General features: G+C 43.4%; 1 protein-coding gene across 1 annotated transcript; it reads right to left on the bottom strand.

Moving 5' to 3' along the window:
- Nucleotides 1-244: 244 nt before the first annotated feature.
- Nucleotides 245-2317, bottom strand: LOC132826767 (potassium voltage-gated channel subfamily A member 1-like). The gene has a single exon (XM_060842951.1). It carries the CDS (start codon nt 2202-2204, stop codon nt 750-752), a length of 1455 nt encoding a protein of 484 aa, XP_060698934.1. The 5' UTR covers nt 2205-2317; the 3' UTR covers nt 245-749.
- Nucleotides 2318-19934: the final 17617 nt, after the last annotated feature.

Raw genomic sequence — 19934 nt, 5'->3', positions numbered from 1 at the left:
CTATCTGGTTCTCCCCCCGCCCCCGTTAGCTGCCTGTTCCTTTTTGTTTTGACAATTCAAAACCCTCGTTTCTGTCACACCGCCCCCCCCCCCCCATTCTCCTCAGGGCGGGTTGAGAGGTTGGAAGGGTCATGATGTTCTAAATCCCCCTCTTTCCCCCACCCGCCGGAGATACATGCTCCCAGGCAGGAGAATTCGCCCCCTTCACTCCCCGCGCCCCCCTCCCCCATGAGAGAAATGCCCCCTCCTCTCCCATGATGTGATACGCAATTAGCGGGAAGGAAGCGAGGGGAGGCGGGGGGAGTGATAGAAGCTAATCGCTTTTCTTCTTTTTTAAAAAAAACATAGATGCCGCACGGTTCGTTTTTGTTCAACTCAATTGACACACATTGAAGGTTAACCTTTCGTGAAATGTGTCAAGACCAATGCAACAAAAAATGGCGGGCAAGTCGCAATAAACCACAGGAAAAAAAACTGTAAAATAAACTACAAACGTTGACAGCAAAGCTAAAAAAAGGAAGACTTTTGTTTTTCAATTCGATGCTCCCCCTCCCTCGCATAGATATAATTCTGTCACACATGTATTGGTTCAAAAATATTTAGCTTCCATGGGTTGAGGCTGACTATCAGACGTTTCTTTTAATGTGACTGAGAACACTGAATGTAGGGTTTCTCTGTGTTCAATTCCCCCTTCTCCTCAGATCCCAACACCCGAGTTAACCCCTCCCCGTCCTTTCCTCTCCCTTTGATCATACATCAGTGAATATTTTCTTGGCTTGGGGTTTCTGTTTAGTTGGGGTGTAACTGGGGTACTGGTGGGGACCCAGGAACAACGCGTCCACGTTGTCCTCGGCCTCCAGGTTCTCGCTTTTGTCCAGGGACTGGTCGCTCGCTTTGAAGCGGCTCAGGGAAGCTGTCTGCTGCCCGCTGCTGACATGCAGATACTCAGCCTGGTCCTCATGCTCGTTCTCCCGGTGGTAGAAGTAGTTGAAGTTGGAGACGATGACGGGCACGGGCAGGGCGATGGTCAGGACGCCGGCGATGGCGCACAGCGAGCCCACGATCTTGCCGCCGATGGTGATGGGGTACATGTCGCCGTAGCCCACCGTGGTCATGGTGACCACCGCCCACCAGAAGGCGTCGGGGATGCTGGAAAAACTCGAATCACGGTCGTCGGTCTCGGCGAAGTAGACGGCGCTGGAGAACAGGATGACCCCGATGAAGAGGAAGAACATGAGCAAGCCCAGCTCCCTCAGGCTGGCCTGCAGGGTTTTCCCCAGGATCTGGAGACCCTTAGAGTGGCGGGAGAGCTTGAAGATGCGGAAGACCCGAACAAGCCGAATGACCCTGAGGATGGCCAGGGACATGGTCTGTTGCCCGTTGCTTTGGTGGTACACTAACTCGGTGAACAGGGTGATGAAATAAGGGATGATGGCCACTATATCGATGATGTTCATGATGTTCTTGAAAAAGCCAGGCTTGCTGGGAGAGGAGAAAAACCTCACCAACAGTTCGAAAGAGAACCAGACGATGCATAGAGTCTCGATGATGAAGAAGGGGTCGGTGAACGAGTTCATCCTCACGGTTTCCGTGCCATTGGTAGCAAAATTCATCAGGTTCGGGTGGGAGTCTTCTCTGAATTCGGGCAGGGTCTCCAAACAGAATATGATGATGGAAATGAGAATAACTAGGACGGAGACGATGGCTATCCCTTTCGCAGCTCCCGAGCTCTCGGGGTATTCGAACAACAGCCAAACTTGACGCTGGTACTCGTTGCTGGGCAGAACCCGCTCCTCTTCCTTAATGAAACCTTCCTCCTCCCGGAGGTTGTCAATGGCCTCATCGCCCATCTCGTAAAATTTGATCTCCTCCAGGAAAACGTCGACGGGCACGTTAACAGGTCTCCTCAGCCTCCCGCCCGACTGGTAGTAGTACAGGATGGCGTCGAAGCTGGGGCGATTTCTGTCGAAGAAGTACTCGTTCCGCAGGGGGTCGAAGTAGCGCATCCTCTTCCTCGGGTTGCCGAGTAAGGTGTTGGGGAACTGGGCCAGGGTCCTGAGCTGGGTCTCGAAGCGGAGCCCCGAGATGTTGATGAACGCCCGCTCGCAGCATTCCTGCCCCAGCTCCTCGGGATCGCGGTGACCCTGACAGAGCGCGGTCAGCACCACCGACTCGTCGATGTCCTCCTCGCCGACCAGGGTCATCTTCAGCCGGGCCGCTCTCGTTCCTGGTCCAGGGGCGGCTGAGGGCACTCGCTGTGATCTGACACCTCCGCCAGGGCAGCGTCTGGCATTTCCTGATCAGCAACACCCCCCCAGCCTCCCCCAACCTTCCACACACACACACCCCACCCCGCCTCCCCCGACTTTTAATTCTCGCACACCTCTCTCTCTCTTTCTCTCTCTCTCTCTCTCACACACACACACACACACAGACGGGCAGGGACTCTGCAATCACAGCATTTCAAATAGCTCAGCCCCTTACCATCCCCTGCGATGACGTGAGGACGACGTTTCTCAACAAGCGTCTTTGATTCCCCGCACACACACACAAATAAAACAGTACTCCCAGTATCTCACCGGCTGCAATCGGTCCATCCAATTCAGACCCAGTGTGGGGAGTCCACATCGGAACACCCCCGCCCCACTTTATCCAAGACTGAATCTGCCGGCACGGATTTCCTCCACCAACCCCAGCCCGCCTGGACTTTAGCTGTGAAACTTTCCTCGCCGAGTTGCTCTCCTAGTTCCGTTCCGAAGATTTCTAGATTTCACTGGCAGTGTCCTGTTGCACGTCTGACGGCGAGAGACCACGCTGTGAATTGCAGTAAGGCGGGTCTGGCTAGGGGGATTGGATATATTTGACAGAGACCTACCCCGCCCCACCAAAAGCCCCTCATCATTTCCCCCACTTTCACCAGCGTGCGTGCTCAGCGCGACCAGTCCGTTTTATGAACCAGACGCTCAGCCCAAAGTGTCCAGGCAGTGCCGAGAGCTAGCTCTTCAACAACGTGCATCATATGGGTCTGGTGATAAACTCCAGGTGTACCCTCTCAGGGGGTTACAGCTCACCATTGAAGGAAACTGCATGAGTTCAGTCAATAATTATTGCTTCACTTAAATCAACACAACGTTTTGGCTGACTCGTATTAAAACTCCCGGAATAAAACCCCGCGCCCTCTATTTTCATAGCTGTTGTTTCGGGTCCTCACTTTCGCAACGCACAACTTACTGCAGCTTCCCAAAGTCAGTTGTCCGATTACAACCATCTTTTTCCGAAGTGACCCTTAGTGAGGTGTCAGTGGACAATTGATATATGTATCCTTGCAATGACAAAAACAAAACGCTTCTAATGGCAAACTTTTCTGAGGAAGATAAAGTTATTTCCAACTTGGGACAAACAGAAACGTTTTTTTAAAGAAACAAAGTGCGATATTCTGTCTTCGAAAAAGTCTTTTTCTATTAAAATGTTAATCGAGCAAATAAAAACTACTCAGCGTCGACTGAGGCATAGTTGTTTTGGTAGCTCACTCTACACTGTGAGAATTCTTATTTCCTGCAGTTTCCACCCTTTTTGCAAGTTGTTTCACTCTTCTATTTATTAAAACGGAACTCATTACTGTTTGAGATGAAGCCCTTTATATTTTTGGGACAAAGCGCTCTCTCAATGCTCACATGGTGATTGCACCACCTAGTGTGGAGGAGACAGACCATACAGGACCCATGCTTGACATTTGGTCACTGCCAGGTTAGTGTTTCCCAACTGAGCAATGACGATTCTCCAATGGGCCTGAGCACCACTCAGAGAGAGAGAAGGACGAATTAGGTCTTTCGACTTGGAATCTGTGTAGAAAGTGCTCTTAGATATAAGGCAAGGACAGGATCAGTCCTAATTATCTCATCTATCAAGGAATGGTCAACTGATACTGCATAAATTCATCAACTGAGAGGGAAAAATAGTTAATGTTTTGGGGCCAACATGACTCTTGTCAGACACTGGATGCTCATACTGCTGGTTTGACTTACAGTAGGCACCATTTTGGTCAAGAAATTAGCACAGGTGTTAGGAGTATGTGGTAAAACTGGCATCTGTACAGTCCTTCCCCCCGCTCTAATTGTAAGACATTCATGCCCAGTGACTCATTATGTGCAAAAAAATACACTTCTAACGGCAAACTTTTCTGAGGAAGATAAAGTTATTTCCATCTTGGGACAAACAGAAATGTTTTTTAAAGAAACAAAGTGCAATATTCTGTCTTCGAAAAAGCCTTTTTCTATTAAAATGTTAATCTAGCAAATAAAAATTACGCAACTCTAAAGCGTCGACTGAGGCATAGTTGTTTTGGTAGCTAACTGTACACTGTCAGAATTCTTATTTCCTGCAGTTTCCATCCTTTTTGCAAGTTGTTTCACTCTATTCTAACCTCCAATGTACACACAATGTCAGTATCTGACAATCCCTGAGAATTTGAGAGCAAATGAGTGGTTTATCATCTATAATCTCCTTATCCTCTTGGTCAGGTTGCAGTTCATTATTGGAAAGAGCAAGGTTGCAGTGAGGGATTGGAGAAGTAAGAGATTCATGCTTACCTCATCTGCAGTTTATAAATCAGATGAGATTGTGGGGTGAAAGGGAAGTGGGATATGAGAAGATGGATTAGCAGGGAGCATAATCTCGTCTTCACTGATTTCAACCCTGCCATGGCTGAAGTCATGGTCACTCCAATGATGGCCACCGGCCTCTTGCCCATCAAGATAACGGCCCATAGTTCTGCCTTATTTCTCACTCAATAGATAATGTTGCTTGTGGTTGCTCCACGTTTTCATCCATGAAAGATGGAAAGGTATTTATGAGTGTGTTTGTGGAAATGTAAACTAAAAGGCATTTCCGTCATTGTCGTGTGCAGAAAGAGCAACCCAGGCCAAAAAGTTCCCTTTTCCCTCTCCCACCAGAGTGGCACCTATGCATTTCACTGGCAGGTGTGCATACATCTTGTCATAGCGACACAGATACCAATAGGTTCAAGAACAGCTTCCTCACTGTTGTTATTGAACGTCTGAATGGGTCTCTCAAATTTCAAATCTAGTGTTAATTTTGCTTTTGTGCAATTTCTTTGCAGGTGTAACTTTGTATTCCTCGCTTTGTCCAAATACCCAATGATTTTTGCATGTGATGATCTGCCTGTACTGCATGCAAAACAAAACTTTTCACTGTACTGAGGTGCATACAACAATAATAAATCAAAGCAAATCAAATTAAAGCCTGTTGCGGGACTGTTTTTCAGGTCTAGAACTGGAGAGAGAAAGTGTGGAAATTGCACAGGGCAGGTTGTGGTGAAGGACAGGGAACAGGATTGTTGATTCTAGAGTGCAGAAGCAGGTTTGAAAGTCAGACTGGAACCCAGGGTAGGAATGGGCTGAAATCTGGCAGGGACAGATTCTGCAAGCTGATCAGAACCTCAAGAACCTTGAATTGGCTGAAGGTGTGTTGGGAGGGCTGGGGGAAGCTGTAGCCCTTGGATAAAATGTCTGGTATAGGTTACTTTCAGGGCATTGAGAAAGACAAATACTCAGCACATTCAGAAGGCCTGCAAATACAGTAGAGATGGACCAACGATGAAAAACGTGATTGAATTGAATTAGCTTAACTGTCACATGTACTTTCATGATGACAGTGAGAAGTTTACAAATCACAACTTATGGTGCTATCTTAGATACAAGCATATCTAGGTACAGATACTTAAGTACAAATTCTTACGAAAAAAATTAGAAAAATAAAGAACTAAAAAGTACAACATTTCAGACCTTCTAAAGTACAAAGTCATAATAATAAACTGGTGGCTCAGTGGTTTTGATTTGATTCCCACCTCAGGTGACTGTCTGTGTGGAGTTTGCACATTCGCCCTGTGTCTGCGTGAGTTTCCTCCAGGTGCTCCAGTTTCCTGCCACAGTCCAAAGCTGTGAAAGTTAAGTGGGTTGGCCACACTAAATTGCCCATAGTCAGGGATAAATATAAGATAGGAGAGTGGGCCTGAGTGGTTTACTCTTTGGAGGGTCGGTGTGGACATGGGCCAAAGGACCTTTTTCCATACTGTAGGGAGTCTAGTCTAATCTCAGGTAGAAAAATAAGGAAATAAAAAGTTCCGAATAACAGTCCTTCCACAATAATACAATGAAGAATAAAAATTTAAAAAGTGAATTTAAGACAAAATCCACTCCTGATCTAAGCAGGACGGTGTGGAAAAGGAGAAAGTGATTCATCTATGAAGAAGGTAGGCAGACTATATTTGTCCCATGTAAATAATTTTGCTTTTTGTGTTGACCCTTGACATTAACAGGTATGTAGTATCATCATGACCATTCTGGAATAGTTTGATTTAAGGATTAGCAAGTTAATACCTAGGGCATTATTTAAGAGATTTTTTGCAGCATACAGTGCACTAGATCACTTCCCTTTCACAATGGTAGCAAGTCTGTAGAAATATTTTTCATTTTAGTTAGATTTTTAGTTTTTAAAGGGGAAATAGAGATTAATACACCACTTACAAAACAGCACAATGTTTGACGCAAAAACATTTATAGCCGATAATCAAAGACAAAAGTGGGTCATTTGGAAATGAGCAGAAATTGCAAGTTAGCATGGATACGTAAATGGTAAATTGCATTCAGCTTTATCATGTTCTTTGATGACAGTGGAGAAGATGGATCAGCATAGTGCAGCTGATGCTGTGTTATGTGGACTTTGCAAAATGAGTTTGATGAAATACTTTGAAATAAATGTGTTAGCAAAACAAAAGCTCATGGGATTAAAGGGCTGAATTAATATAAATCTGGCTAAGGGATAGCAACCAGAGAGTGGCACTTAATTGTTTTAAAGGCATAACTTCCAAATTTTCAAGTGATATGAAACTCAAAATTTAGCAGATCGTGACAAATATTAATAACAGACTTAAGGAAAACATAAATAGAACTGGGCACACCCAAATTAGATAAAGCATAATGCAGAGAAATGTGAAGTAATTGGGTTTGGTAGAAAGAACGAGATGAAGAAAGATATAAAATTTAAAGGTAAATTATTGAAAGGCATGCAAACACTGCATGATCTTGAGTGTATGTATCCAAGTCTTTGCAGTTCATCCCTAGTCACCTGGCATACTTGCAAATGAGGTACGCACCACAAATGTGGAACTATAGTGTACAAGAGCACATGTATCCTGAGTCAAAGTAGCACAGAAGGAAGCCATTCAGCCAGGAGTACCTGTGCCAGTTCTTTGTAAGAGCTGATCAATTTAATTGCAAATGAACTGCTTTTTCCCCATAACCATACCAATTAGCCCTTTTCAAGTACATAACCTAATGCACTCTCACCCAACATATAGAGTTTCCACATGATTTGGGCTCCATGCATACATAAATGTGCGCACACCCCACATATCGAGACCGCACTTGCACCTCTACCTTACACACAAAAACTCATACATACACACATATCCTGCATGTGGATTCCAATCAGATGTCTAATCAACAAATCCTTACAACATTCCTGCTACGTTTTAGCAATTTTGAGATCTAGAGGCCACTAAGTATTTCCATTTGTTGTTTTCCATTTCCTATTTTAATGAATGTATTCGTCCTTCATTCTGAAGTTTTCTTTTAATCATATCCAAAAACAATAAGAATCAAATTTCCAAATGAATAATTATTCAGTAGCTAGTGTATGACATCTTTTAGTTTATTCACTAACGATAATTGCAGTTGCAGGACATTATAAATAATACAGCATTTTCACAAAGCTGAATGCAAGTCCATTTTGTGCAACTATATAATCTACTGTACATTGCTGTCACACGATTTGCACTTTCCTCAGTTATGCTGTATAATCACAACAGCACTGTGAGTTTGAAAGCCATTTTTGCCTGTCTGATGGTGCCTCAGTTAGATTTAATATTTGGATGTGTCTTGTCTACCAATCAGAAATCTGGTCCAAGCCACTCGCCTTGTAAATAATCATGAGCATATACTTGGGTGACATGCCTTCCATATCTGAATAGCTGACAGTGACTGGAAACTGTGAGATGTTAGTGTGAGATTTGCAGAAGTGCTAAATATGTAATGGTGAGGTGAAGCTATTTTTATGACAACAGATCAGAGCCCTGAATTACTTACAGTTATATTGAACATTTAAGTGAAGCAAGTAGTTTTACTTTTTGTCTTAGCTCCTGTCTCTGCCTCTTCTAATCCTCAAAGTTGTTTTGCATTGTTCTTGGTTTTTACAAGGAAGTCAACTAGAGATTTGTAACTAAGAAAGGTTTGGGGACCAGTGTCCTTCTGACAAAGTTAATATTCTGGATAAAATCTGGATTTTGAATTAGTCATAATCTAGGAAAACACTACCTTTACTAACCCAGGTGAAACTAGGCAACACAACTTCAACAGAGAAGAGCCAGATTATTTAATGGAGAACTTTAAAATTAAGATAACCATGGTTGCTGTTTGTTGTGCAAATGCAAGAATCTTATACTAAAAGACTTTTTTTTAACATAAATGTTATTTCACAAGAAAGGTGCCCAGAATTGCTTCATCCAGCTTCAGTCTTCCTGCGTTGTGTTACTGAACAGTTTGAATGCTTCCTGTAAAGTGGAGAGCCAGTAATCAAAATAGGAGAAGACAAAGTTCTCAGTTCGTTGTACCCTGTGGTGAACAGGAAACAGCCTAAGTTCTTTAGTTGCTTGCGCCTATGGAATTCGTGGGCATGGGAGCATGTAATACATAGCAACAGAAAGGAGTCTGTCCTGTTCTTCAAAATTGAGGAGGGAAAAGCAACTCTCTAGTGCAGAATTCTAATCAACAGTGATATTGTCAAGGGTTATTCTTCAGGATTCCAACAGCTTTTTTTCAGTGCATAGTGACATATTTTTGTGAATACTGCAGAAGTAATGATGATGTTAAACTCGTCTGTTAGTAACCAAGGAAAAATGCAATGAACAAAACAACTATTGTGGTTGACTGACCATGACATCCAGGAAAGAGAATAAGCTAATTATTCATTTTAATTTTCTTTTATACCCAACTGTGTGGTGCGATGGTGCTGTTATTAAGGGTACTCTTGCCTTGCTCTATGATGGAAGAGAAAACTAACATTACTTTTTATTTTCTGCCATGCAATAGAGAAAATTTAAACTGTCAAAATTAAAATTATCGAATCATCAGTACTTCAACTCTTCTTGCAAAAAAATGAGCCACTTTAAAAGTTACCAAACTTGGCTAAATCTTTCTTTCTCAACTGCTTTGAATTATTCGATTACGTTGATAATTTGAGAAAATGGCATTCAGCTCTCCCACATTTTTGTAATATTTCATAGAGAGTGGCAGAATTTTCAGAGGATTCTATTGAAAATTGAAACTCATTTAGAAAGAGGTATGAAAAAAACCTTTTGTTGGACAGATAAATTTCTGCAAAGGGAGAAAACTTAAAATTATGTTGTGATAAAATTCAGTATGATATCTCTTCTGTTGCCATGATACATTTATGGAAATGGCTGAAAGCGGCAAGAATAGTTAGGTGGTTGACTTTCACTCAGACTTGTTGGGCTAAAAGGTGTTTTTCTGTGCTGTAGACTTCTCTGACGCCGCACCTCTATAACTCTATATCATACAAACCAGAGATGGCTGAAAATGCAAATCAGTGGCTGTGTGGAAAATTCCTATATTTATTGAATCCAGTCTCATGAGACCATGAAACATTATACCTAAAAGGGTGTCATGAAATTTCATAAAGACCACTTCAAAGGGATAGATACAATGCAAAAACCTACACCATCTTCTGTGAGTTACATTCCCAGACTGGGGACACAATGTAAGGTAAAACTAAGCAGTTAGTACAAAAAAAATCTGTAATCTTCCTGCCAAAAAAGCTGTTAAAAACCAACTGACCTCTGGTATCTGTATGCTAATCTCAGGTTTTACTGCTGCTGCCTATAGTGAAGGTTACAGCTGAGATCATCTTGTAGACAACCCTGTACTACCCTAAAATGAAAAGGAAGGAATGTCTCTCTCTCTCTCTCTCTCTCTGATTGTTGGAAGCAAGACACTAATCAAAAGCCACAGTTGAACAGGAAACCAAACAACTCCTTTCAGCTCATCTGCAGAACCCAGAATCTCCAAACCAATTTATTGTACAACTTCCAGAGTCAATGACACCCAAATTGATAATTATGACATTTCACCATCTACTCTGCATGGCCAAACCAAAGCTGATTTTTTTAGCTGCTATCATTTTACACATTTGTCATTTCTAATCTGTATACTTGTGGGTTTTTATTTAAGTTTTCCTTACATTTTATTAATAATAAACTGGGCAGAAACTTGCAAGGCTCTGCATGATGTGAACTTTGATGAGAAATTTGGGAGAATCATGTGAGAAATCAAATGAGGCCTCCCTTGATATTGTGAGTGACAATTTGCAACTCAGTTTCAAACAGCAAGATGAATTTCTTATTCGGGAGTGGCAAGAGGATTATTAACAGGGACTGTTACTAGTTATCACATGTATTACTTAATCTTCACATTAATGTGAGTTTTCCAAATTCTACAACCTGCCAACTAGAAACCAGACACTGACAATTCCTGACATGAAACACAGAGCAGGTACCTGGTGAATCCACGCTTACAGCCATAGAGATGTACCGCATGGAAACAGACCCTTCGGTCCAACTCATCCATGTTGACCAGATATCCCAACCTAATCTAATCCCACTTGCCAGCACCTGGCTCATATCCCTCCAAACCTTTCCTATTCATATACCCATCCAGGTGCCTTTTAAATGTTGCAATTAGCTCTGAAAATGTGTCACTGGTTAAAGCACAGCAGGTCAGGCAGCATCCAAGGAACAGGAAATTTGACGTTTCAGGCCAGAGCCCTTCATCAGGAATGAGGAGAGTGTGCTAGGCAGGCTAAGATAAGAGGTAGGGAGGAGGGACTTGGGGGAGGGGCAATGGAGATGTGATAGGTGGAAGGAGGTCAAGGTGAGGGTGATAGGCCGGAGTGGGGTGGGGGGGGGGGCGGAGAGGTCAGGAAGAAGATTGCAAGTTAGGAGGGCGGTGCTGAGTTCGAGGGAATCGACTGAGACAAGGTGGTGGGAGGGGAAATGAGGAAACTGGAGAAATCTGAGTTCATCCCTTGTGATTGGAGGGTTCCAAGGCGGAAGATGAGGCGCTCTTCCTCCAACCGTCGTGTTGTTATGTTCTGGTGATGGAGGAGTCCAAGGACCTGCATGTCCTCGGTGGAGTGGGAGGGAGAGTTAAAGTGTTGAGCCACGGGGTGGTTGGCTTAGTTGGCCCGGGTGTCCCAGAGGTGTTCCCTGAAGCGTTCCTCAAGTAGGCGGCCCGTTAACACCTCAGGGACGCCCGGACCAACCAACCCAACCACTCCGTGGCTCAACACTTTAACTCTCCCTCCCACTCCACCGAGGACATGCAGGTCCTTGGACTCCTCCACAGCCAGAACATAACAACACGACGGTTGGAGGAAGAGCGCCTCATCTTCTGCCTTGGAACCCTCCAACCACAAGGGATGAACTCAGATTTCTCCAGTTTCCTCATTTCCCCTCCCACCACCTTGTCTCAGTCGATTCCCTCGAACTCAGCACCGCCCTCCTAACCTGCAATCTTCTTCCTGACCTCTCCGCCCCCCACCCCACTCTGGCCTATCACCCTCACCTTGACCTCCTTCCACCTATCACATCTCCATTGCCCCTCTCCCAAGTCCCTCCTCCCTACCTCTTATCTTAGCCTGCCTGGCACACTCTCCTCATTCCTGATGAAGGGCTCTGGCCCGAAACGCCGAATTTCCTGTTCCTTGGATGCTGCCTAACCTGCTGTGCTTTAACCAGCAACACATTTTCAGCTCTGATCTCCAGCATCTGCAGACCTCACTTTTTACTCGAAAATGTTGCAATTATACCAGCCTCAACCACTTCCTCTTGCAGCTCATTCCATACATGTACCACGCTTTGTGTGAAAAAGTTGCCCCTTAGATCTCTTTTATATCTTTCCTCCTTCACCCTAAACCTATCCGCTCTATTTCTGGACTCCCCAACCTCAGGGAAAAGACCCTGCCTATTTATCCTATCCATGCCCTTCATGATTTTATAAAGCTCTATTAGGTTACCCCTCAGCCTCTGACGCTCCAGGGAAAACAGCCCCAGCCTATTCAGCCTCTCCCTATAGCTCACACCCTCCAATCCTGGCACCATCCTTGTAAATCTTTTCTGAACCCTTTTAAGTTACACAACATCCTTCCAATAGGAAGGAAACCAGAATTGCATGCAATGTTCCAACAGTGGCCTAACCAATGTCCTGTACAGCTGCAACATTACCTCCCAACTCCTGTACTCAATACTCTGACCAATAAAAGAAAGCATACCAAACGCCTTCTTCACTATCCTATCTACCTCCAACTCCACTTTCAAGGAGCTATGAACATGTACTCCATAAGGTCTCTTTGTTCAGCAACACTCCCCAGGACTTTACCATTAAGTATATAAGTCCTGTTCTGATTTGCTTTCCCAAACTACAGCACCTCGTGCTTTATGCACCTCTGGATCTCCATCCTGGACACACAGTACAAACGTCTCAGGTCATAAACCGGGAGCAGTGGGTGTTTGCTGACATGTCATGGATGAGGGCATTATGCTGAATGGCACAGTGCTCCATCAGCCTTATACCAACACCATGTGTCAGTTGTGTACAAGGCAAACACATTGTATGTGCTGCAAGCAAACAGCCTTATCTCAAAATCTAAAGAGTGTAGTTCTCGGGCAAGTCCAGGGAGACAGCCTTAAGTTGAGGCTCCCAGCATGGCAAGTCAAGGGCAGGCTTTAGTATCACACCAGGACTTGGGGTCACTGTCCAGTCTCCTGACGGAGTGGTCATGGTCAGGGGTCCACCGCTTTACAGTCCTGGGAATGTGCCACAGTCAACCTTGTGGGTCCAGTTTGGGGAGTCATGGGTAGACAGTTGGACAGCTGTACAGATATCAGTCAGGGCTCTGGTCACTCATCATTAGGGGCAGTCTTGCTGAGGTACTCAGGGGCATGGACAACAGCAAGTCCAGGGCATCTGTCCACTAAAAGTCATGGCAGCATTATCAGAGGCTAGTGTTACAGGAGGGAGGCTGAGGAAATTCATTGCAGGGATTGGAATCATCATTCTGGAATGTAGAGTGAATTAAAATATTGAAGGGGGTAACTTAATATATAAGGGGGAGTGAGACACGGGAAGGAAAACGGCAATGCAAGGATATGCATTTTGATGTGACTAAGAACGAGTGAGGGAAGACGTATGCAATAATGAGAATAGTGTAAGTCTTGGTTGGAGGGGATGCAGTAACAGAGATAAGGTGAATGTCAGAGTGCTCAGAGCAAAGGGTGGCATTTATCCGAGTGGAGGTAAGAAGGTCATTCATCTTCTTCCTGCACTGGTGTGTGATTTTCTGGACTTTGGAGACTGAAACAGGCCCCATTGTCGACCAAAGAGCAAACTTGCAAGGTTTGCTGGCATGGTGTCCTCTGGTGGTCTTCTGGGAAATGTATAGCTATCCCCTGGACTACTTCATCTACCCGGACATGCATCTGCCTGTCTGCACATTGGGCCTCAATTTCCCCTTGTCAACCAAGCCTGGGATAAATGTTTGCAAACATACGGCAACTTGAAATGCCAGCACTTCATGTTCATCAGTGCCAGGGATGTGGTTTATTCTGGGATATCCATGCAATGGTGAGTTCTACTGGCTATGTCAAAGGGGTGAGTTAGGTTAGCATTGGATGAGAGGAGTGCAATAGGGATATTATAGGGATGCTTGCTTCAGGGAGAGAACCCTTACATGAATGTGGTAAGATTCAGCCCGCAACTTGGGAAAAATTGATTCAATTAGCTCCTTTAAAACATAAATATGATGGAATTGGGAAAAGTATCCATGAGGGATGTGTTCCTTTGTAAGTTAGTCTTGTTGTGACCAAAGAGGTGGAGGTTGAATAAAGTAAGTGAGTGAGTTCCTTCGTCCTCACCTGGGATAATAACAAATTGGGGACATTTGCCCAGGGATCATTGGTTCTGGACGTGAGAAATAGATCACGGTTGAGAGAGGTTTGGTAAGTGAGTGAAGGAAGGACACTGAATTGAACTGGATATGGTTAGTATTTCATTTGCAAGGATATGGCATTTTTAGTAGCAGTCGGTGAATGAGCATTCATGTGAAGTCATTGACCTTCTTACAACACTACATAAGGTCAACATGGAGTTACTGTTGGCTGTGATCCACACAATGATCTGTACGTATTTCGTGATTGTTGTCTGGCTAAAGGGCTTCTTGGCCCCTGTGAATAGAGGACATTTCTCTGCCTGTCCAGCTCCTCAACCAAGGCATCCGATGCGACACCAGAGAAATGTACTGCTTTGCTGCACCTTGTTCATGCTCCTTGCAGATCACACACTCTTCTCCAGCCACTTTAAACCCTGGTGTAGCAAGAAAAAGTGTGCCCTTCTGAGGTACGTGTCGATTTTTAATGCTGCAGCCTAGTTTCAACTGTTAAAAACAAAATGTGCTGGAAATATGGGTCAATCAGCATCCGAGGAGACAAGAAGAGCTGAAATTTCAGGTTGATGACCTTTCTTTAGAATTGAAAAATGATGGAAATATGAGGGCTTTTAAGTCAATAGAGGTACAAGGGACAAAAGAATAATGTAGAGGGCGAAGAGATTAACAGGCGTAAGATTTTATGATGCAAAAACTAAACAGAGTGTAATCGATACGGTAAAGAAACAAAGGTTGCATCCAAATGAGCAGTGTAATGTAATATAAGAGCAATCAGAATGTATTGCAAGTAGAAGTTTTCTGTCACCAATCCTCTCTCCTTTGACTGGGGCAAAGGTCTGAAATGGTTTGCAGTGGTAGAGCTTCAAGAGGCTCTTGTCCTAACAAGATGTTGTTTTTTGCATGATTGCAATGAGATTCAAGTTACATTAGTTTATTGGAATTTAAGTGAATTTAATGAGAAATTGACTGGGTATCAATTTTAGGTGAATTTTATGAAGGGTTCTTCACTGCCAACCCGTACATGTTTTCTCACACTATTCTCCACAGCTTGCCTCATTAACTGTGCACCAGACCTCTACCAATACCTACTCACTCTATTTTCCACTCAGCAATGGCAAAAGTGCTGGCCACTGGTAGGATCTTTGCGTTAAACACACAGATTATCCATCCATTCATAAGTTACAGATAGAAGGCCAAGGGGCCCTGTTTAACTATTTTCCAATTAATATCCAGATGTTCAAGGGATGAATAAGGCAGAGTTGGTACCTTGCCAGTTCATTACCCTGATCAAAAAATTAGAACCAAATCTTTGTGTTGGTGTTGCTTTCATTCTTTTGGAAATAAAGTAATTGACTAAATGTAATCTTTGAATTAGAGTTAACTTTACTAAGCTTGTAATTGTATAATCCGTTATGGTTCATCACTCAGGACTTTGAAGTGCGGAATATTTCACAGCTTCATTCTTTTTAACAATTTGATTTGCTTAAAAATTTATGATCTTCTAGATTAGATTTTTATAGCGCTGAGGTTATAAACTTATTTTTTAACTCTACATCTTTTGTCTTTAAAAGAAAGGTACTAAAAACTACTTCCGGGTATCCAAAAACCACACAGAGACTAAAAAGTATCGTTCGGCAAAGAGCTCTAAGAAGACCAAATGGACAGTGTCAAGTACATGTCTGATATAATAGTTACCGTGCATGAAAATTGGGAAATGAGTTCAGGAATATCATTCAGTGGTTCTCGACTGTATTTGCCTCCTTTTTCACAAAAGGATAAAGAATCTTTCAAACTTTCAAAATGTCAGAAGGAGCCATTAAGCAAGCCACAATTGACAAGTGTGGGCCGAGGGATAACTGACAACTCAAGGAACCAGTCAAGAGATAATGGGAATTGGTATGAGTCAATGTTCGTCACTTTAAGAGCTAATTAGAGATTGGTCATGCAACCCTTAAACCAAATCGCAATAACTCCAGCCTAACCTAGGCTACAATGTAACAATGTTATTGATCATGCTGTTGGCCATGTTTATTATGGTTCTGCACTTGCCTACTTCAGGATTGCATTCTTTTAGAGATGATATCTGAACTCCCATGGTATTGTATCACAGAATGCAAGTTACTCCTCAAGAAAGGGACTCAAGTTTTGGAGCTACCTCCCATCTGCTGGGGTCAATCCTAAAGAGAGTGAATGGTACAGTAAATGAGAAATAAGAAAATCATAGACTCTCCATCATTTATCCTTTTGCTCCTTCACAGTCTCTCTCAGAAGTATAAAATCCTAATGTATACCTTTGTCACTGAAATTGACTGATTATTCCAAATGTCTTGATATTGCTTCATTAATACTTGACTCTAACACTTTCCCAACAAAAGATGTTAAACTAACTGATCCGTAATTTCCCACATTTTTGCCTCCCTCACTTTTCATTAAGCGTACTATTTTCCAATTCACTGGAACTTTTCCCTGGCTCCAGGAAATTTTGAAATATTGTAACCAATAGATCCACTATCTCCACTGCCACTTCCTTTAACACCCAAAGATGGAGACCATCAGACGCTAGGGGCTTGTCTGTCCTTAATCCTGATAGTTTGTTTAGTACCTTTTCACTATCAATGCTGATTATTCTAAGTTCAACTTTTTCTATTGCCTTTGACTTGCCTGTTCCAACAGGGATTGTATTATTGTCCTCCACCTGAAAACTGAGGAAAAGCATTGATTCAGCATCTCTGCCATCTCAGTGTTCCCCACTATTAACTCTCTGGTTTCATCTTCCAGCATTCACATTAGCGACTCGCTTCCCTTTTATGTACCGATAGAAATATTTGCTATCCTTTTTGACATAGACTCATAGAGATGTATAGCATGGAAACAGACCCTTCGGTCCAACCTGTCCATGCCGACCAGATATCCCAACCCAATCTAGTCCCACCTGCCAGCACCTGGCCCATATCCCTCCAAATTCTTCTTATTCATATACCCATCTAAATGGTTCTTAAATGTTGCAATTGTACCAGCCTCCACCACATCCTCTGACAGCTCATTCCATACACGTACCACCCTCTGTGTGAAAATGTTGCCCCTTAGGTCTCTTTTTTATCTTTCCCCTCTCACCCTAAACCTGTGCCCTCTAGTTCTGGACTCCCCAACCCCAGGGAAAAGACTTTGTCTATTTATACTATCTATGCCCCTCATAATTTTGTAAACCTCTGTAATGTCACCCCTCTACCTCCAACGCTCCAAGGAAAACAGCCCCAGCCTGTTCAGCCTCTCCATGTAGCTCAAATCCTGGCAACATTCTTGTAAATCTTTTCTGAACCCTTTCAAATTTCGCAACATCTTTCCGATAGGAAGGGGACCAGAATTTCACGCAATATTCCAACAGTGGCCTAGCCATTGTCCTGTACAGCCACAATATGACCTCCCAACTTCTGTACTCAATACTCTGACCAATAAAGGAAAGCATATCAAACACCTTCTTCATGATCATATCTACCTGTGACTCCACTCTCAAGGAGCTATGAACTTGCATTCCAAGGTCTCTTTGTTCAGCAACACTTCCTAGGACCTTATCATTAAGTGTATAAGTCCTGCTAAGATTTGCTTTCCCAAAATGCAGCACCCGCATTTATCTGAATTAAACTCCATCTGCCACTTCTCAGCCCATTGACCCATCTGGTCAAGGTCCTGTTGTAATCTGAGGTAACCCTCTTCGCTGTCCACTACACTTCCAATTTTGGTGTCATCTGCAAACTTACTAACTGTACCTCTTATGCTCGCATCCAAATCATTTATGTAGATGACAAAAAGTAGAGGGCCCAGCACCGATCCTTGCGGCACTCCACTGGTCACAGGCCTCCAGTCTGAAAAACAACCTTCCACCACCACCCTCTGTCTTCTACCTTTGAGCCAGTTCTGTATCCAAGTGGCTAGTTCTCCCTGTATTCCATGAAACCTAACCTTGCTCATCAGTCTCCCATGGGGAACCTTGTCGAACACCTTGCTGAGGTCCATATAGATCACATCTACTGCTCTGCACTCATCAATCTTCTTTGTTACTTCTTCAAAAACTCAATCGAGTTTGTGAGACATGATTTCCCACGCACAAAGCCATGTTGACTATCCCTAATCAGTCCTTGCCTTTCCAAATACATGTACATCCTGCCCCTCAGAATTCCCTCCAACAACTTGCCCACCACCAAAATCAGGCTCACCGGTCTATAGTTCCCTGGTGTGTCTTTACTGCCCATCTTAAACAGTGGCACCATGTTTGCCAACTCTGGTCTTCTGGCACCTCACCTGGGACTATCGATGATACAAATATCTCAGCAAGAGGCCCAGCAATCACATCTAGCTTCCCACAGAGTTCTCGGGTACACCTGATCAAGTCCTGGGGAATTAGCCACCTTTAACCATTTCAAGACATCCAGCACTTCCTCCTCTGTAATCTGGACATTTTGCAAGATGTCACCAAGTATTTCCCTAAAGTCTATATCTTCCATATCCTTTTCCACAGTAAACACTGATGCAAAATATTCATTTAGTATCTTCCCCATTTTTGTGGCTCCACACAAAGGCCGCCTTGCTGATCTTTGAGGGGCCCTATTCTCTCCCTAGTTACCCTTTTGTCCTTAATATATTTGTAAAAACCCTTTGGATTCTCCTTAATTCTATTTGCCAAAGCTATTTCATGTCCCTGTTTTGCCCTCCTGATTTCCCTCTTAAGTATACTCCTACTTCCTTTATATTCTTCTAAGGATTCACTCGATCTATCCTGTCTATACCTGATATATGCTTTTTATTCTTAACCAAACCCTCAATATCTTTAGTCATCCAGCATTCCCTATATCTACCTGCCTTCCCTTTCACCCTGACAAGAATATACTTTCTCTGGATTCTTGTTATCTCATTTCTGAAGGCTTCCCATTTTCCAGCTGTCCCTTTACCTGCGAACATCTGCCTCCAATCAGCTTTTGAAAGTTCTTGTCTAATACCGTCAAAATTGGCTTTTCTCCAATTTAGAACTTCAACTTTTAGATCTGGTCTATCCTTTCCCATCACCATTTTAAAACAAATAGAATTATGATCGCTGGCCCCAAAGTGCTCCCCCACTGACACCTCAGTCACCTACCCTGCCTTATTTCCCAAGAGTAGGTCAAGTTTTGCACCTTCTCTAGTAGGTACATCCACATACTGAATCAGAAAATTGTCTTGTACACACTTAAGAAATTCCTCTCCATCTAAACCTTTAACACTATGACAGTCCCAGTCGATGTTAGGAAAGTTAAAATCCCCAACTACCCTATTATTCTTACAGATAGCTGAGATATCCTTACAAGTTTGTTTCTCAATTTCTCTCTGACTATTGGGGGTCTATAATACAATCCCAATAAGGTGATCATCCCTTTCTTATTTCTCAGTTCCACCCAAATAACTTCCCTGGATGTATTTCCAGGAATATCCTCCCTCAGCACAGCTGTAATGCTATCCCTTATCAAAAATGCCACTCCCCCTCCTCTCTTGCCTCCCTTTCTATCCTTCCTGTAGCATTTGTATTCTGGAACATTAAGCTGCCAGTTCTGCCCATCCCTGAGCCATGTTTCTGTAATTGCTATGATATCCCAGTCCCAAGTTCCTAATCATGCCCTGAGTTCATCTGCCTTCCCTGTTAGACCCCTTGCATTGAAATAAATGCTACCTTGTCTCTGCCTGCCCTGACTGTTTGACTCACTTCTGTTCTCATCTGTACATCTCATCCGTCTCAGATTGATCTCTTTCCTCACTATCTCCCTGGGTCCCACCCCCCACCTTACTAGTTTAAATCCTCCTAAGCAGTTCTA

The sequence above is a fragment of the Hemiscyllium ocellatum genome, chromosome 23, assembly GCF_020745735.1.
Source record: "Hemiscyllium ocellatum isolate sHemOce1 chromosome 23, sHemOce1.pat.X.cur, whole genome shotgun sequence".
NCBI lineage: Eukaryota > Metazoa > Chordata > Chondrichthyes > Orectolobiformes > Hemiscylliidae > Hemiscyllium > Hemiscyllium ocellatum.
The sequence above is the reverse complement of the archived record's forward strand: the minus strand, read 5'-3'. Positions and strand labels throughout refer to the sequence as shown.